The sequence below is a fragment of the Aulostomus chinensis genome, chromosome 16 (assembly GCF_037954235.1).
Source record: "Aulostomus chinensis isolate RoL2024-O1b breed Wild chromosome 16, RoL_Achi_v1.0, whole genome shotgun sequence".
Lineage (NCBI taxonomy): Eukaryota > Metazoa > Chordata > Actinopteri > Syngnathiformes > Aulostomidae > Aulostomus > Aulostomus chinensis.
The window spans coordinates 24,597,941-24,613,222 of record NC_141335.1 but is presented as its reverse complement, the minus strand read 5'-3'; the positions used below and the strand labels follow the sequence as shown (position 1 = coordinate 24,613,222).

Here is a 15,282-nt window from a genome sequence, read left to right as displayed (position 1 = left end):
CGTGGCTGGGAGAGCCAATGGTTGTCTGTCTCTATGTGTTGGCCCTGCCATGGACTGGTGACCTGTCCAGGGTGAACCCTGCCTCTCACCTGAAGGCTGCTGGGATAGGCTCCACCCACCAACCACCCTTAACAGGATAAGAGGTAGAAAATGGATGGATGGAGGGATCCTGAACAGAGAGACGATGACATCCAGCTGGCTAACAGGTGAAGATGGCACAGGTCCAGTGACAAAACCCCACAAACGACCACCGCCTGCCCACTACATGTTCACACCTCCTCCTCAACAAGGCCCCGGCCCTTGGGAGTCATGTGGGATCATAAAGATGGACGCTGTCATCACATCACAACTCTATACATTACTCGAATGCTCCACATGGATGTTGTTTCTCACAACATTTGCGTGACAGGTTGTTAGCTGACATAATCAAGGGCTCCCTTCAGAAAGTAAAAGTTTCGGAAGCACGAGAGGAACCCACAAATGGCGGACTTTCAGCCTTCGTCAGGAACCACGGCAGAGGTTCCCTCACTGACCCAAAACAAGTGCATGGTGTTACAGATCTGTTATTTTGTTGTCAGAATTCTTGAAACTGTACTCAGGAAAAGACCACTTTGCATTATTGTTCTTATCTGTAACAATTAAAGGGAAAAGGCCTGCACTGTTGTCTGAACTACAGTTTGTATAATACCCCATAAATAAACCTTTTAGGGAAAGAATAGAGGAATTGTTCAGCGTGCATTTAAAAGCAAATGAACACAGCCTCTGTGTTGAGCCTGAGAAGCGATTGGTTTTGTGGCTCAAGATCTTTGGCTCTGAACCACATGCAAACATTTATTTGGGCACTGGGTCCAGTTTGCAATTTCTCCAGAGCCTGTTTGTTTAAGCAGGTTACTTATGTAAGTAGGTCTCATTTAGAGTTGAACACACGCCTTTCCTCCAGGGGCCTCCACATCACTTTTGACACGAGGGGATATTTTGCCAAAATATGGAGTGATTTCCATGCGGAAATGTGAATCCGCAGTGAAAAGGTTGCATCCTGCGGGGATGTGGACTCAGGGACAGTCAGGATTTTTAGTTCCAAGGTGCTGTCTCTGCTTCTCTCGTAGCTCACCTGGAGTAACAGGCAAGTCTGCAGCCCTGGTTGGCACGGAGGAGCTTCCTACCTGGTATGAATGGAAGGTTTGTGCTCTGACTCGGTACCCTGGATATTCTCCTCAGGCCTTCAGGGGGACTGAGCAGATTAGTGACCTCGCTCTTCTGGGGAGACGCTCGCAGCTGCAGGAGCCTCACAAACTGACAGCCCATCACGCCACTGTGATCCTGTGCTCACTGTCCTCTAACCTGATGTGTTGCAGCGCATGGGCGCCTCTGATGATGGCAGAAAGAAGTCAACAAGCTTGAAAGTGTCAGTCAGCATCAAAGACGCGTCAAACAAGCATTTCAAATCCCCTAAAAAAAAGCGTGACCCCGTTAACATCATGGATGTTCCCGGCTGGCCTGATGTCTGTCTCCCTCTCTCTGGGTCGGTGAGTTGACCCGTGTGTGACAGCAGGTTACAGGGGAACACTATTATCCTCCCCCTCAACAAAAACTTGTTATCCTTAAAGATGACACCCTCTCTGCACCTGATGACCCTCATGACACCGGCCTGTTTGAGCCTAATTAAGAGGGACTGACACAAAACTGCCCTGCTGACCGCTGGGTGTATGCGGCCCCTTCAAAGCGCCTCACTCCGATTTAGTTTTATCAACGATGCAGGACATCTCAAAGATGTGCACACATAGGAGTGCTTATTAAGATTACCGGAGGCTTTTACGCCGGCTTGGAGTCAGTGAGAAGCTCCTAACGGTGTGTAATTATTCACATTCACTTGCGCAGATGTCCAGAGTTGGCCAACGTACTGCGGGAATCTGGAAGGTAACACCCAGAAAACATACAACACGTGAGACTTATCTGGTAGATCACGGGAAGAAACATTTCACCCTGTGTTTATTGATCCAGTTCAACTCCCCTGCACTGCAGTAAGAGAGCCAAATACTAGAGAAAAATAACACCGAGCAACGGAAAGCAAAAATGGACAATAAGTCATCCAGATATCTATTTATTCCCTTGAGATGACTCACTAATCCAACTGTCCTCTACATTACACATGGAAAAACAAACCCGATGCAACACATAATCGCAAACCTGACAAAAAAAACCCCCACAAAAGCTACAACAGCAGCGACAAACAAAAAGAGGAGCAATAAGGGAGACATGAACTTAGACGAGGCAAACTTGAGTTGTTCACAAGAAAAATGATAACGCTTATAATTATTTATGGGGAAAAATTGGACAATTTTACTGTATATCATCGGTACAAAACCACTGAAACATGTTACGAACCAAAACTTGGATAACTGGAATCCCTGGAGGGAAACACATTTGACGATGCAACAAAGTCAATTGTGCAGCCTTGTTCGATGCTGATAATGATATTAATTATCATCGTCATCATCACTGTAATATTAATTGACTCCAGGAGCTGCTCCTCCTTGTTATCCCTTATGTGAGGGAATTTTTTTCTTTGGATACGGATTTTTGTCTTTTTTCGTGTGTGTGTTTTGTTTTTTGAAAGCTTGCGTTTGCTTGCCTCTTCACAGCGCTGTATGGGTGTTTAGCCACACCCACTTTACCTGTACGATCCTGAGGGAGTACAAAGAAGTCTTTCAATCACCGACAGCTCTAAAACAAAGTTCTGAGTACTGCTTTACCACGAAAAACTCTGTGTGTAGCCTACTGCTGAGTGTCTCTGCTCCAGCTGAGAGTCTAAACCGCCCGAATAGCGCCACCTATTGGTGAGCCGATAACAAGGCTACAGTCAGCTCCCTTCATGTACACTTGGTATAACATCTAAGGAATTCAATTCAGAGTCGCATCAGATTCAACACACTTGTGTCGTGCTGCTTTACCTAAATAGTTTGCAAACTTGGCTGCCACCAAGTTCAGCATTGAAGAATTATGATTGGTTAAGTGCTTCAGGCCACACCCTCAAAGGTCCGGCAACCAATAACAGACAAACGATAAACAAGGCAAAAAAATCATACAGATTTCATCTCCTGTCTTCCAAATAGCTTCAATTAGTTTGAAGAACATTTGATGAAACAATTCAGCAGCAACGAAAAAAAAGTTTCAGTGAACTGAAACTTTTTGAACACAAACTTGATGTCTTTTTTTTGCTGTTAAGTTTTAAATTTTACAGAACAAATGAGACACCAGAAAACGTCTCCATGTTCTCCCCGTGTCTGCGTGGGTTCTCTCTGGTACTACGGCTTCCTCCCACCGTCCAAAGACATGCAATTGGGGACGAGGCTGATTGGATTCTCTAAATTGACCGTAGGTGTGACTGTGAGTGTGAATGGTTGTTCGTCTCTGTATGTTGGCCCTGCGATGGACTGGCGACCTGTCCAGGGTGAACCCTGCCTCTCGCCCGTAGCTGCTGGGATAGGCTCCACCCCCCCCGCGACCCTTAATGTGTAGGAATAAGCGGAAGATGACGATGGATGGATATAATAAGAGCAAAGGCACATAATGATCAGAGCTGCTGACATGACCAGATCAGTAACTCCATCAGACGTGCATGAAAAATGGTCTTGTAATAAGAATGCTCATGTACTACGCACACACACACACTCACACACACACACACACACACACACACACACCTCAGCTGCATGCAGATTCATCTTAAACGTGCAGGACAGATATACAGCATGAACACTGCGCAACAGCGGCGGTCAGGAAACACGCTCTTCAGTGTCTCTTCAGCTGCATCCTGCAGCTCATCTCCATATGTGAGGCCTGGCTTCACTTAAAAGGAAGAATTTTCCCGACCACCTGGACAACATACCAGACAGTCGAGGAGTGACTCACTTAACTCTGCTGCGCAACACCTGGCAAGATCTGGACTTCCACTTAAAACACCCGCCACATGCTATTTTATGGTGAGAGTGTGAGAGAACAGCTAAGCCAACACCGGGACGGCGTCTCCCACCTCTCATTTCAACCTACACCATGAAAACTTCCTGCAACACTTAAAACTGTCAACGCATTTTCTTCTCCCCAGAGGATCCCGGTGACGTATCTCATCAGCCCAGTCGTTCATCCGATCACCTCCTCCACGCTGGAGTTTAGGTGCAGCAATTTCTTATCTGCATGAAATAAATAAATACATAAAACTGCCATGTATGTAGCTCATTAATGTAATTTCATCATTTTTAAATACAGGTTTGCAGTCCGTCATTACTCTGCAAACATGATTCCAGGTATCTGTGTCTCCTCTGGGCTCATTGCATAATTCCCATGTGACTTTAATTATATATTTACACAGGACGCTGAATGATGCACATTAAACTTTATAACTCCTGGTGCTGTGGCGCTACCCTGTGATACCGTATATTTAATAATCCTCCACTCGTCTCCGGCTCCAGTTTCTTCCGTTCAGTTAAAGTGGTTTTCAGTTGCTTCTTAACAATTCCACACTACATTAACTGAATTAACCAAATCACCATGACAAGCTGATGTGCTATGCTTGCAAAACATCACCCTCGGAGTGACCTCGTGCCCCGGACCCATCCCCCAGTAGACTGAGCCCCTCATGCTTGTTGGAGAGGTCATGTGACCAAGGTCAAGGTCTGCTACATGACCATGACACGAGTGCTCGGAGGCAGCAGGTTCGCTTTCAAGTGCTTTCACAGACCCTGACCGACACTGGGGCTGCTTGCTGGGATCAACGAAATCAACCACAAAAAATCCACGCGCCGAATAAGAGTGAAGAAAACGTGGTGTCGTAGAGCGATGAGTGAGTGCTGGTGGTGCTGCGAGCACTCAAGGCCTGTTCCTGGTGTTCTGCTCTGAAATATCCTGATGAAACGGAGCGTCGGCTTCCAGCAGGAAGACTTTGATAGATTTTAATGTCCTACACAAACAAACATGTGGTCAGATGCTTCAGAATCCATCATGACAGGATGCAGATATTTTGAGTTTGATTTGTGTGTATTTCTCACGCTATTTTCGCGTCTACAAATGTGCTCTTTCATTCAAAAGGCAGGGTGGGGGTGGGGGGGCTTAACCAGCGGGCAGAGCGTGCCAACATGTTCAGATCTGCACACCTGTGAGTCTGCAAACTGCCTCAGTCCTTTCGGGTCTATCGCTAATGCCAAGGCAGGAATGTGTCTTTTGCTTGACTCCCTCACTACCTGCCAAAACAAATCATATTCAAAAAGACCTACATTTAATCGCTTGTAATCTTGTACACGCCTCCTAAATCACATACAAAAGAGTGTATGGAAAAGAGTCTCTCCGGTCGCAGAAAGCCATTAGCAAGAAGCTTAAGATTTTCAACAACTCTCTCGAGGGTTGCTGTGAAATTTTGTACATGTATTCATGTTTCTAGACAGTCAATCCCAGTGACCCCAGTGACTTTTCCTCTGTGCTTTTTCGATACCTTCCAGAGGTTTTATCAAAACTGTTGCGCGTGAGTTCAACTGAAGTTCATCATCACAGCAGACTGACAACTACCATCAGCTATAATATGATCCTCATTAGATTCAAAACATCCGTACGAATCCTGGAGCTAGAGAGCAGGGGTCACATTGCCAGGTAGGGATGGGCTGATTGTGTAAGTGCTGCACGGTGAACCTGACCGAGGTCAGAGGTGGAGCTTCTCCACCTCGCCTGTCCTCACATGAATGACCTGAGGGGAGGCTAACACGGAGATAAAAAGAGGAGTAGGGGAAGCAAAGCGCTGCATTATTTCTGTGAAAATGCTCATTCCTCACTGCACTTTCATTTTTCAGCGAGTGTTTTGGCTGCACGAGCTAAAAGAATGTACCGCGGGGCAGCCTGCAGCTCAAACTGACAGTGCCTCATTCCCCTCGGCGTCATCGCACGTTTCAACACGTCCATCTCTGTCTAATTTTGAATATGTATCCCCACCATCGTCCTCTGGGGCGGGGGATGGAAAAGGAACAACACCCCGATTCCTGACCATTAACGCAGAAACTGTTTCATAAAGTGGAACCCGAACATCTGAGCGACCTTCTCATGCATGTGCTGTTGGTGAAGATCCATGTGTCAGGTCAGATACGCTTGCAGAGTTTTAGAGGTCGTAATGGCCTTGGCTCCTGATCGCCTCTCAGAGGTTACGGAGATTATTGGCTTTGCAGGTCATGTGTTGATGTGACAGTGAGTCCACCACAATCTTCTCTTCTTTTTCTTCCAGTTTTGTAGCAGCAGAGGGAAGAAAAAGCCTCTCAAGGCATGCAGACAAGGGTCACGTTTCCTCTCAAAATGACTCAATGAAAAGCACTTCCATTATCCCCTTGATTGTCAGTCACTTGCACAACAGATGTTGCTTAACAATGTTGAAAAATATATTATAGACCCCTTTCACAGCAGACAAGTTAAAAATTATAAATGAACAGCATCAAGTGTGACCCCGACGGGTTGTAGAGAGGAATGATTTATTATCACTGCTATCGCATGTCAAAATGGCCGCAGCGAAAAGGCTAAAACAAACTAAAAACTGTTTTCTGTTGAGTCAGGCAAAACAATCTCCCCTCACTCGTTTTGTGGCTTCATGCTGTGAAATTTTGTGCTTTTCCCGTGTTGTCGTGTTTTCTAGCTTGTTGGCATGCATTTTCATTTTTGTTGTGTTTTGCACCTCCGGCTGCTGGAGCTTCCCCTCTGCACCTTGTAAAAAGGTGCTGCCTTCCTAAATTAGATAGCGAGGGTGTGAGAGCAGCTATTACTGACCTCACCACAGACCTGTGTGTCACTGCCAGGGCGGAAGGCTGAACAGACGCAGTCAGGTGGTTCGTGTCAACTGGATCCGACGCTACAAATCAGGCGGCGTGAACACACCCCTATCACACCTCTGTTCAAGGGATTTATCACATCTTTATCTGAAACGATTCTCAAACGTATGTGTGTCGTGTGCTCTTATAGATTTAAGAATGCTCCGGCTCAGCTCAGCCAAGATGCTCACTGTTCTAATGAATGAATTATCAGTGTTTGAAAGTCTCTGGGTTCTGAGAACATCCATAGAAATACAGGCTGAATAAGGTCAGCTGTGGTTGCGGACTGAAATATGGCGACAGCTAAAAGAGTTGTGTAGTAGCACAATGTATGGCCATATATCCAAAATGTATGATTCTCTGTGTTAGGTTGAAGAACACTAAGGGAAACAAACACCAAGGAATATTATTGAGAAGACATCGATGTCCCAGGAATTACCCCCATGTTTGGATGGATTTGTTATCGAGATGATGTTAATATCACCGAGAGGAGTGTAATGTTCCGAGAAGTTCGTTGCACCACAACAATGTCAGTAGCCAAGACACGAATGCGCGCGCGCGCGCGCGCGCGCACACACACACACACACACACACACACACACACACACACACACACACACACACACACACACACACACACACACACACACACACACACACACACACACACACACACACACACACACACACACACACACACACACACACACACACACACACACACACAAACACACCAGTTCCGGACATTCCATCTCTTAAGAATTGGGAGAGAATCTTGCAAATGTTGCGGTCAAAGTACTCACACTCACAAAATACATGCATATTCAAAGACACACTCACCTATGCACACACTTACCTACTGTAAGTCCAGGCATGCACCGGGTGTCAGAATGCACGCCTCTTTGACTATAAAGATGGGTCGATGAGATGTGAGGGGGGGGGCTTTTCTCGACGTGGGCAACTTCTGTTTCTCTGTGTTGTAGAACTTGTGAGACTATTGAGAATAAAACCCCTCGGCTGTACTCTCTCTCTCTCTTTCTCTGGTCTATTCTTACATTTTTGTCATTTGGTGACTGGTTGAGGTTCCGATCGAATCCTCAACAGTTGTTCAACGTTTCAGAATATATGCTAATTTGTTTTCTTGGCAAATCTGTACTGTTAGCCACTTAGTTTGGCGGAGCAACACGACCGCGGTTACACATGGCGCCATAAAGTGGTGTTGGTGATGTCACTAGCCTGACCAAGACCAAAACCACGAGATATGATTTGTTCTCACGCCTTGATTTATTTGAGGGAACAAGTTACAAATGAACCCTTTCGTGGAAGCAAGCTAAATCTCATTGCCACAAATCGATTAAAGTGTGGGAACAACTTAAACCTTGCGGCCACCAAATAAGCGAGGAAAAAAAAGGATGTTTTGTTCCATATCATCCATGATGGATGAACTGAATCTAAGTATCCCAGCTTCGGCTGACTGCTCCACGCTACGGCTGATCTGGCATAATTCATATATGTATGCATGTACTGGTATGCGTATATTTATACAGCAACACCCCATTTTTCCTCTTAACCTAAACAAACAGACCAAGAAAAATAAATTTGCTCATAAAAGACAGATGTTGCCATTGGATACAATATTAAACTTGGCTTCTGGCCTCCCACGAGACAGAAAGATAACACTCTGATGCTAAATGAGGTTATGTATGAGGTGTGCAGGCTCCTGGAACAGAAGCAGCCAGTGCTGGAAAGAGGACACAACTTAGCCCTGAAGGCGTTCCACTGTGCACGCCCTGACTTACTTCTTAAATCCGAGGGTGATAAAACAGCCAAATCTGGAGAGAAATTTCTTTCACTTTAGACGCTCGACAATTTAAAATCGGGCTTTTCTTAAAAAAACAAACAAACCATGAAATTGTGATATTTGGAGTCTAGTGTACAATTGTGCGGGAAATACTAGCGTCGTATTACGTCTGGTTTCTAATGAATACGTCCACAAATCCCTTCAGTCCCTGATGTCTCCAAGTGAGACACGCGCTCACATCATAACAAAACCTCACCCAGCCGCACGGTGTTTTCATAAAGGGCCACTTGAAGAAACACTCAGACTGTTTGCTCAGTCAGTGAGAGGCGCTCACTGAGTTGACTTTTATTCTGCTCTCGACAGGGTGGGCTGTTTCACTGGAGGTATCAAATGATCACCTATTCTGTTTTCCCTGGAGTGGATGTTGCGGTCGAAGCATCAATGAGCCACTGTGGAGGTGCGAGCCTCTGACACGCAACCAAGAAGGGAAGCTGCTCGCTCATCTACCACCTCAACCATCATCTCTCAGCAATAAAGTACATTTAAACACATTATTTACCTATGATCATTGCTTTCTATGTGTTACTGTACATTTTCAAGAATGTTTTCGGTGATAAAACTACTTTTACCACTGGCGGGCATTCAATTATACTCACGCATGTAAGTCAAACACTGGAGAAATAACACGCAACCAGTCTGTCATAAAGAGCATTTGTGTGCAGGATGCTCTCGGTGAAGAGTAAACAGGGGTGATGACTAAATCCCAACACTGAACACTCTCCATTCCTGTCTGGCATCATGAAAGAGGCTCTTCAGTCATGACAAGTTCAAAAACACACTGCGTCCAACATTTCCCCCCTGAGGGAAAGAGAATAGTCCGAGGTGGGGTTGCAGTGTTTTGCATGTCATGTCTTATTTATGTAATTAATGATGTGGAAATAAAAGTCAGAGGATAACCTTTATTTGCATAACGTGTTTTCATTTGCAGAGAATGCAAACAACTGCAGGACAGATGATGCAGCTGCTGCACCACATCCACCACAGGCAGCAGCTGACCGCAGGAGGGAGAGAGGTTGTTTTTTAGTGGAAAAATTGGGAGGACGCTAAAATAAAGACATATGAGTGACCACATGGCGAGCAAACGAGCGGCCTGGTTATTAGCAGCTGTCGGCGCGTGAGGTCTTAAGCAGAATGCTGTATAACTTCATTTATCAAACTTTTTCTGTGAGACACTTCAATCTACATGTATGCACATGAACAATACAGACGGGCCCATGAGTGTAAGTGACATATCCAAAACTGCAAACTTAATCCAACCTGTCACTCAAGCAGACAGTCAACGCTGCAGAACATGCTCTTCATTTCCATTAATAACGAGTCACTGCATTCCACACATGTATGGTTGCAGGCAAGATATCTGCCGATACTAGACGGAGCTGGGAGGGCGCAGAGGAGCAGGGAGACCACAGAGGGGAGATGGGAGACCACAGAGGGGAGGTGGGAGACCACAGAGGGGAGGTCGGAAACAGAAAGTGAAGCGCAGCACTGGTGTATAGTGTTTATTGATCTGTGGTGAAATAGGAAGGCATTCCAGTTCTGTTCAGGGATTTTTTTTTGTGGGGGGTGGGGGGTGGGGTGTCAGACAACAGTTCATAAAGTCTCCCACTTTCAAACACAACCTATGCGTTTCCATCTACAAACTGCAAATGAAAATAACAAACAAACGAACAAACCATTTACACATCTTATGAACAAAGAAAAAATGGCCAAAAAAACAACAACCCCATTTTGGCCATTTTTTCCAATTATCACAGGTGTGTGTGTGTGTGTGTGTGTGTACAGAGAGCACTTGGTGATCTATACCATCAACATGTCAATACATCAGGTAAGTCATGGATGTGGAACATGATCTACTCACGCCAGGCTACGTCAGGATTCAGAGACGCTTGCTGCCCTCTTGAGGCAAGACAGAAATCACTTGTAAATTTGCAGAACATTCTTGAGAATAAATAATGTACAAGGAGTCATAAGGAAAGGACCATCATACAAAACCATAATAGCAAAACCTTCCTATAAAACAGGAAATTCAACCATGATCATTCCAAATGTCATATATATAGAAACAGTATACCTTTGTTGACGCAGAGCACCCATAGAGTAAAACACAGGGCTCAACTCCTGTTCAAAACGCTGTTGTGTCACCAAAATCTTTGTTCCATTTGTTGTACATTTCAAGTGTTGCCGGGTTGACGCTGGGCTTGATGCGCTTCAGCGAATCCTCAAAGTCTTTCTTCTTTATGTTGCGCATCTGTGAATCAGCACAGGATATTTCTGTGTGTTATTGCTCAGTACAAGTAGTAGTAGCACAAGTACAACAGTTCTGTGGTACTGTAATCATTCTAACTCACCTGACTGGCTGCCATATGGCGAACCTGGTCTGGTCCCAGTTCTGCACAAGAGAGGTTTTCATATTAAAACCAAGGTGAACCGGGTGACAGAGGATGCATATGAGCGCTGTAATCCCGTATGATGCACATGAACACGCACTGACTAGGTGATAAAACACATGAACAATATGACACTGTACATGGACCTGGGCTGCAGAATCCACCAACAAAGCATCTAAACTGACATTTCAAAGCTCCCCATGGCTTTCATCTCGCTCCTGGCATGAATTCATCCGACGCTTTCCCTGGTTTCAGGGTTCAGGAATCCCTTTTCTCATGGCTCCATTTGAAACATTGTATTTTGTTTGAAATGCAATATATTCTCCCATTTCTTTTAGGAAACTGATTTTTTTTACTTTTAAGTGAAATCAGAACTTTATCACGAGACCTTTTCATTTCAAACGATGGGTGCTTTGCATTTGGCCGTTGAATGGCGTTAATAGCTCAGCATATTCAGAGTACAGACCGCGTCAGAGACCTAAAATATAGAAACATCCAACTCATTAGCATTCATGGCGTGTTTTCTCGTGGAAGTCATTTTGTCCCAGCGTCACGTGAACCATGTGAATCGTTCGATAATGTGCATGAACCTTATCAACACGTACAAGAACCAGACGATCATGTGATCAAGAGACTTTACCTCGAATGGGCCCCAGTGCAGCATCTTTGGCCAACGACGTCAGGTCACTTCCTGAATATCCTGCAGTTTCTCTGTCAATCAACAACATTCAAGGATGAAAGCAGGTTCACTAAAAAAAGGCCCTGGAACTGCTGCGCGCCATGAGAACTCACTTTGCGAGAGAGGTCAGCTCATTTTTGTTGAGGGGACTGCCGTGCTTTCCCAGAAGATTTTCAAGAAGAACGGCTCTCGTCTGCAGGGACGAGAATCAGTGAGTGCGACTGAGAATGAGCACCACTTACATTTCCAAGATGATGCTGGACACTGATTGTAGCATGCAAGTACCTTCTCATCAGGCAATGTCACATAGACCCTTTTTGCAAAGCGCCTGTACAGGTTGATGGATGGAAATAATAATTCAGAATATGTAAAGAATACAAGGCAAAAGAAACTGTCACAAAGCAAATAAAGGGGTCAAACACTTGACGACTTAGTTTACGACAAGCTTATTTAATCATCGATTGCTTCCCTATCGATCTAAACTAATAGTTGATATCCAATTATTAATGAATGCATACAACCCAAAAGTCAAAAGACAACCAAGGTACATCGTTATTGACATAGAAAAGGAGGAAAATAAACTAAGAAAGACTAAGTCTCAAGTAACCAAATAAACAACAATCCTGAGGAACACCTTTTGATTGTCAGACACCCCCCAACTTGTGAAAACTATGTCTTTGTAACTGGTTCATTGCTTTAGCTTCACATTATGGCATAGTTTCACTCCCCAAACGTCTCCTGGTCGTCACGACAACAGCAGTGCAGAACGTGTGGAGCAGAGCATACCTGAGAACTGCTTCGTCAAGCTCCTGAGGCCTGTTGGTCGCTCCCATGACGAGCACCCTGTCATCTCCTCCTGACTGCACCTGAAACCAGGAAGCACCACGGCGGAGTAAAGGCGGAGCTCTCTGATGGTTCGTCATCCAGTCTCGTGTAAACAGCACTGCTGCTCTTACCCCATCGAATTCAACCAGGAACTCAGTTTTTAATCGACGAGAGAACTCTTGTTCTCCTTCTCTCCTTTCACAGAGCAAGCTGTCCACTTCGTCTGAAAGCAGAAGTTAATCCAGAATGAGTAGTTTGTTCCCAGTGAAGCTGGTGAGGATTTGTTGTGAGCAAACATTAGAATTAGGCTGGAATACATGCAGCCCCTTAATTGTGTCAAACAAACCAATAAAGATGACGGAGGGCTGTAATTCTCTGGCAGCTGCAAACAAAGCTCGGACAAGCTTCTCACTCTCTCCCACCTGCAACGAGGTTAACAAGAAGGTTTTCAACAGCGGCCGAATTCGTCCCCACGTTCAATTTCGTGTTTATTGTGGAGAAGTGTACCAAACAGAGCCCCTAAAATTAAGGCCGATGCAGAAGATCAAACTCTGTCTACTCCGAACAACATTCAAATGTATGGTCTTCAGTCTCCGCCTGCTCTCCAGTTTTAATTCCGTGGAATTTAAGTAATTTACAAATGTTTTTCTTGTCTGCTATGAGAATGAGGATGGCGGTTGATCAAATCTCACACAAGCAAGTGATTTTCCAGCTGTTACAACCCAAGTAAAACCACTATTTTATTCTACTTTAAAAAACACAAAAAAACGTCAGGAAAACAACTGTACTAAAAATTTGGCTTCTGGATTCAGAGGGACAGAGGTATTTCTGCAAGGCACAGACTCCGTGGGGCCTTCGCTGAGCCGGCCCACAGCCGCAGCACAACCGCTAGGTGAGTAGCTTCTGCTTACATATTTAGAGGTCAAACTGGCAGCGCTCATGTTGAAGAATGTGGCATTTGACTCCGCTGCTACAGCTTTGGCCTGGTAAAAAGAGGTTAAAAACTGATTAAGCCAATAAATGGTCATTAAAGCTAAATGCAAAATGTAATGCAAGTTTGATCTAATAAATGTGCTTCTTGTGCTGAGGGATCATTCAACTCACTAGCATGGTTTTCCCGTTTCCAGGTGGGCCAAATAAGAGCAAACCACGCGCTGGAGATCTCAGACCAGTGAAGAGCTAAGTAGCGAATCAATATGAAGCATTTAATGTAAATTACTTGGATAAGAACTGTGGTAAATATCAAACGTATAAATTAAAGAGGAAAGGTTTATAACCTCTGGTCTTAAGGCAGGAAGGATGACAATCTCCTGAAGTGCTTGCTTGGCCAGGTCCTGCCCCGCAATGTCTTTAAATGTTACAGAGACTCCACTGCAATGAACGGCGCAAGATATCATTTTAAACACGGCATAGAATTGCTGATCCTTAACATTCCACTGACATTAAAAAGGAATCTTCTTCTTGTAGCACTGCTTCAACTTACGTGTCAACAATCTCATTCAGGATCATGTTGGCCAGCCTGCTGTCAACGTTCTTGAAGTTTTTGAGTTCCCTCTTTTGGGGCAGTTTTTCAGACTTTCCGTTTAGAGCTCTTCCCACCCGTGGAGTCACCTTAACCATTATGAAAACATTACACAGTGCATCATAATTATTATCTTTAAAATAAAAACTTAGCTTACTTGTACGTACCTTTAGCTCTGCGGCTCTAGTCGGTGGCCTGACAGCTGTGGAGTGCCTGATGTTACCGGACACACCGCGCGCAGTCGGCTGGCTTTTAGGGACAGTCTTGGGCTGCGGGAGTGTGTGATTTGAGGCGTTCTGGGGGCAACTCCTTCTTTTAGATGACAATGTTGCTTCTGGAACACGAGCAGTGTTCATTCTCAGTACAAAGAGTGCAGAACATAATGTAATTTACATGAATCCCGTGACAGATCTGACCTAGAAGAGCAAGCCTGTCTTTCGCCATGGTGAGATTGGTGCGCATTTTATCTTGAAGTCTGTTGGCACGATCATACTGCTCTCCTATGGACAAAAAGAGAGCCAGACTTAAGCATGTCAATGCCGGCTTCCATGATCATGTGAGTGTTTGGATGTTACCTTGTCCCGTGATCTTAACTGCAATGCCACTTTCAAGCTCGACAATCCCTTTCTTGTACCACTGCAGAGCCTCCTCCTTCTCCCCTGTCACCAGAGAGCAGCGGCGTTATTATGAGCCGTCTCACACACACAGCTAGTAGCTAGCAATGTTAGCTCTTAAAACACAATAAGAAAACCTGTGTCGTCCTCGTCGATCCTCAGTGCCTTGGATATATACTCGAACGCCTGCTTGTGGTAGTTTTTAACAACGTCGCCGCTGTCTTTGCCTTTACTCGGGTTTATTTTGACCGACATTACTCTGTCGCTACAGCTCTCTTGCTAGCAATGTTGACGTTAGCAGCTCAGTTAGCAAGTTATGAAACACCACACAGTGAATTTCAGCTTGGAATTGCATCGATAAACGGGCTAACTTTTAGTCTGAGGTATCCAAAATCCAACCTTAAAGTTACATATTTCAATTCAGTTGCCTCCTCATAAGCACACAAGCACTACCACCGCTAGCTTCCGCTTTCCCGTACTGCTACGTCACTGTCCCCTTCCTGTCTGATGCCAAAAAGGTAACTTCCGGTAAGATTTTCGCTATGAAAGCAAAATTTC

The 15,282-nt window shown here is 44.9% G+C and overlaps 1 protein-coding gene across 1 annotated transcript; it reads right to left on the bottom strand.

Moving 5' to 3' along the window:
- Nucleotides 1-9,059: 9,059 nt before the first annotated feature.
- Nucleotides 9,060-15,227, bottom strand: spast (spastin). Its single transcript, XM_086179881.1, has 16 exons — nt 14,862-15,227; nt 14,686-14,769; nt 14,527-14,610; nt 14,278-14,444; nt 14,072-14,199; nt 13,866-13,959; nt 13,693-13,767; nt 13,500-13,571; nt 12,935-13,010; nt 12,720-12,811; nt 12,550-12,629; nt 12,049-12,091; nt 11,877-11,956; nt 11,725-11,795; nt 11,046-11,086; nt 9,060-10,945 (listed from the first exon to the last, which is right to left on the bottom strand). The coding sequence occupies exons 1-16, from the start codon at nt 14,977-14,979 to the stop codon at nt 10,820-10,822; spliced, it is 1,431 nt and encodes a 476-aa protein (XP_086036007.1). The 5' UTR covers nt 14,980-15,227; the 3' UTR covers nt 9,060-10,819.
- Between the last annotated feature and the right edge of the window lie 55 nt (nt 15,228-15,282).

Coding starts and splice junctions, on each gene's coding strand:
- spast (XM_086179881.1), bottom strand. CDS start 14,979: ATGTCGGTCAAAATAAACCCGAGTAAAGGCAAAGACAGCGGCGACGTT. Junction 14,445..14,526: donor AGACAGGCTTGCTCTTCTAG/GTCAGATCTGTC, acceptor CTCGTGTTCCAG/AAGCAACATTGTCATCTAAA. Junction 11,796..11,876: donor GAGCTGACCTCTCTCGCAAA/GTGAGTTCTCAT, acceptor GTTGATTGACAG/AGAAACTGCAGGATATTCAG.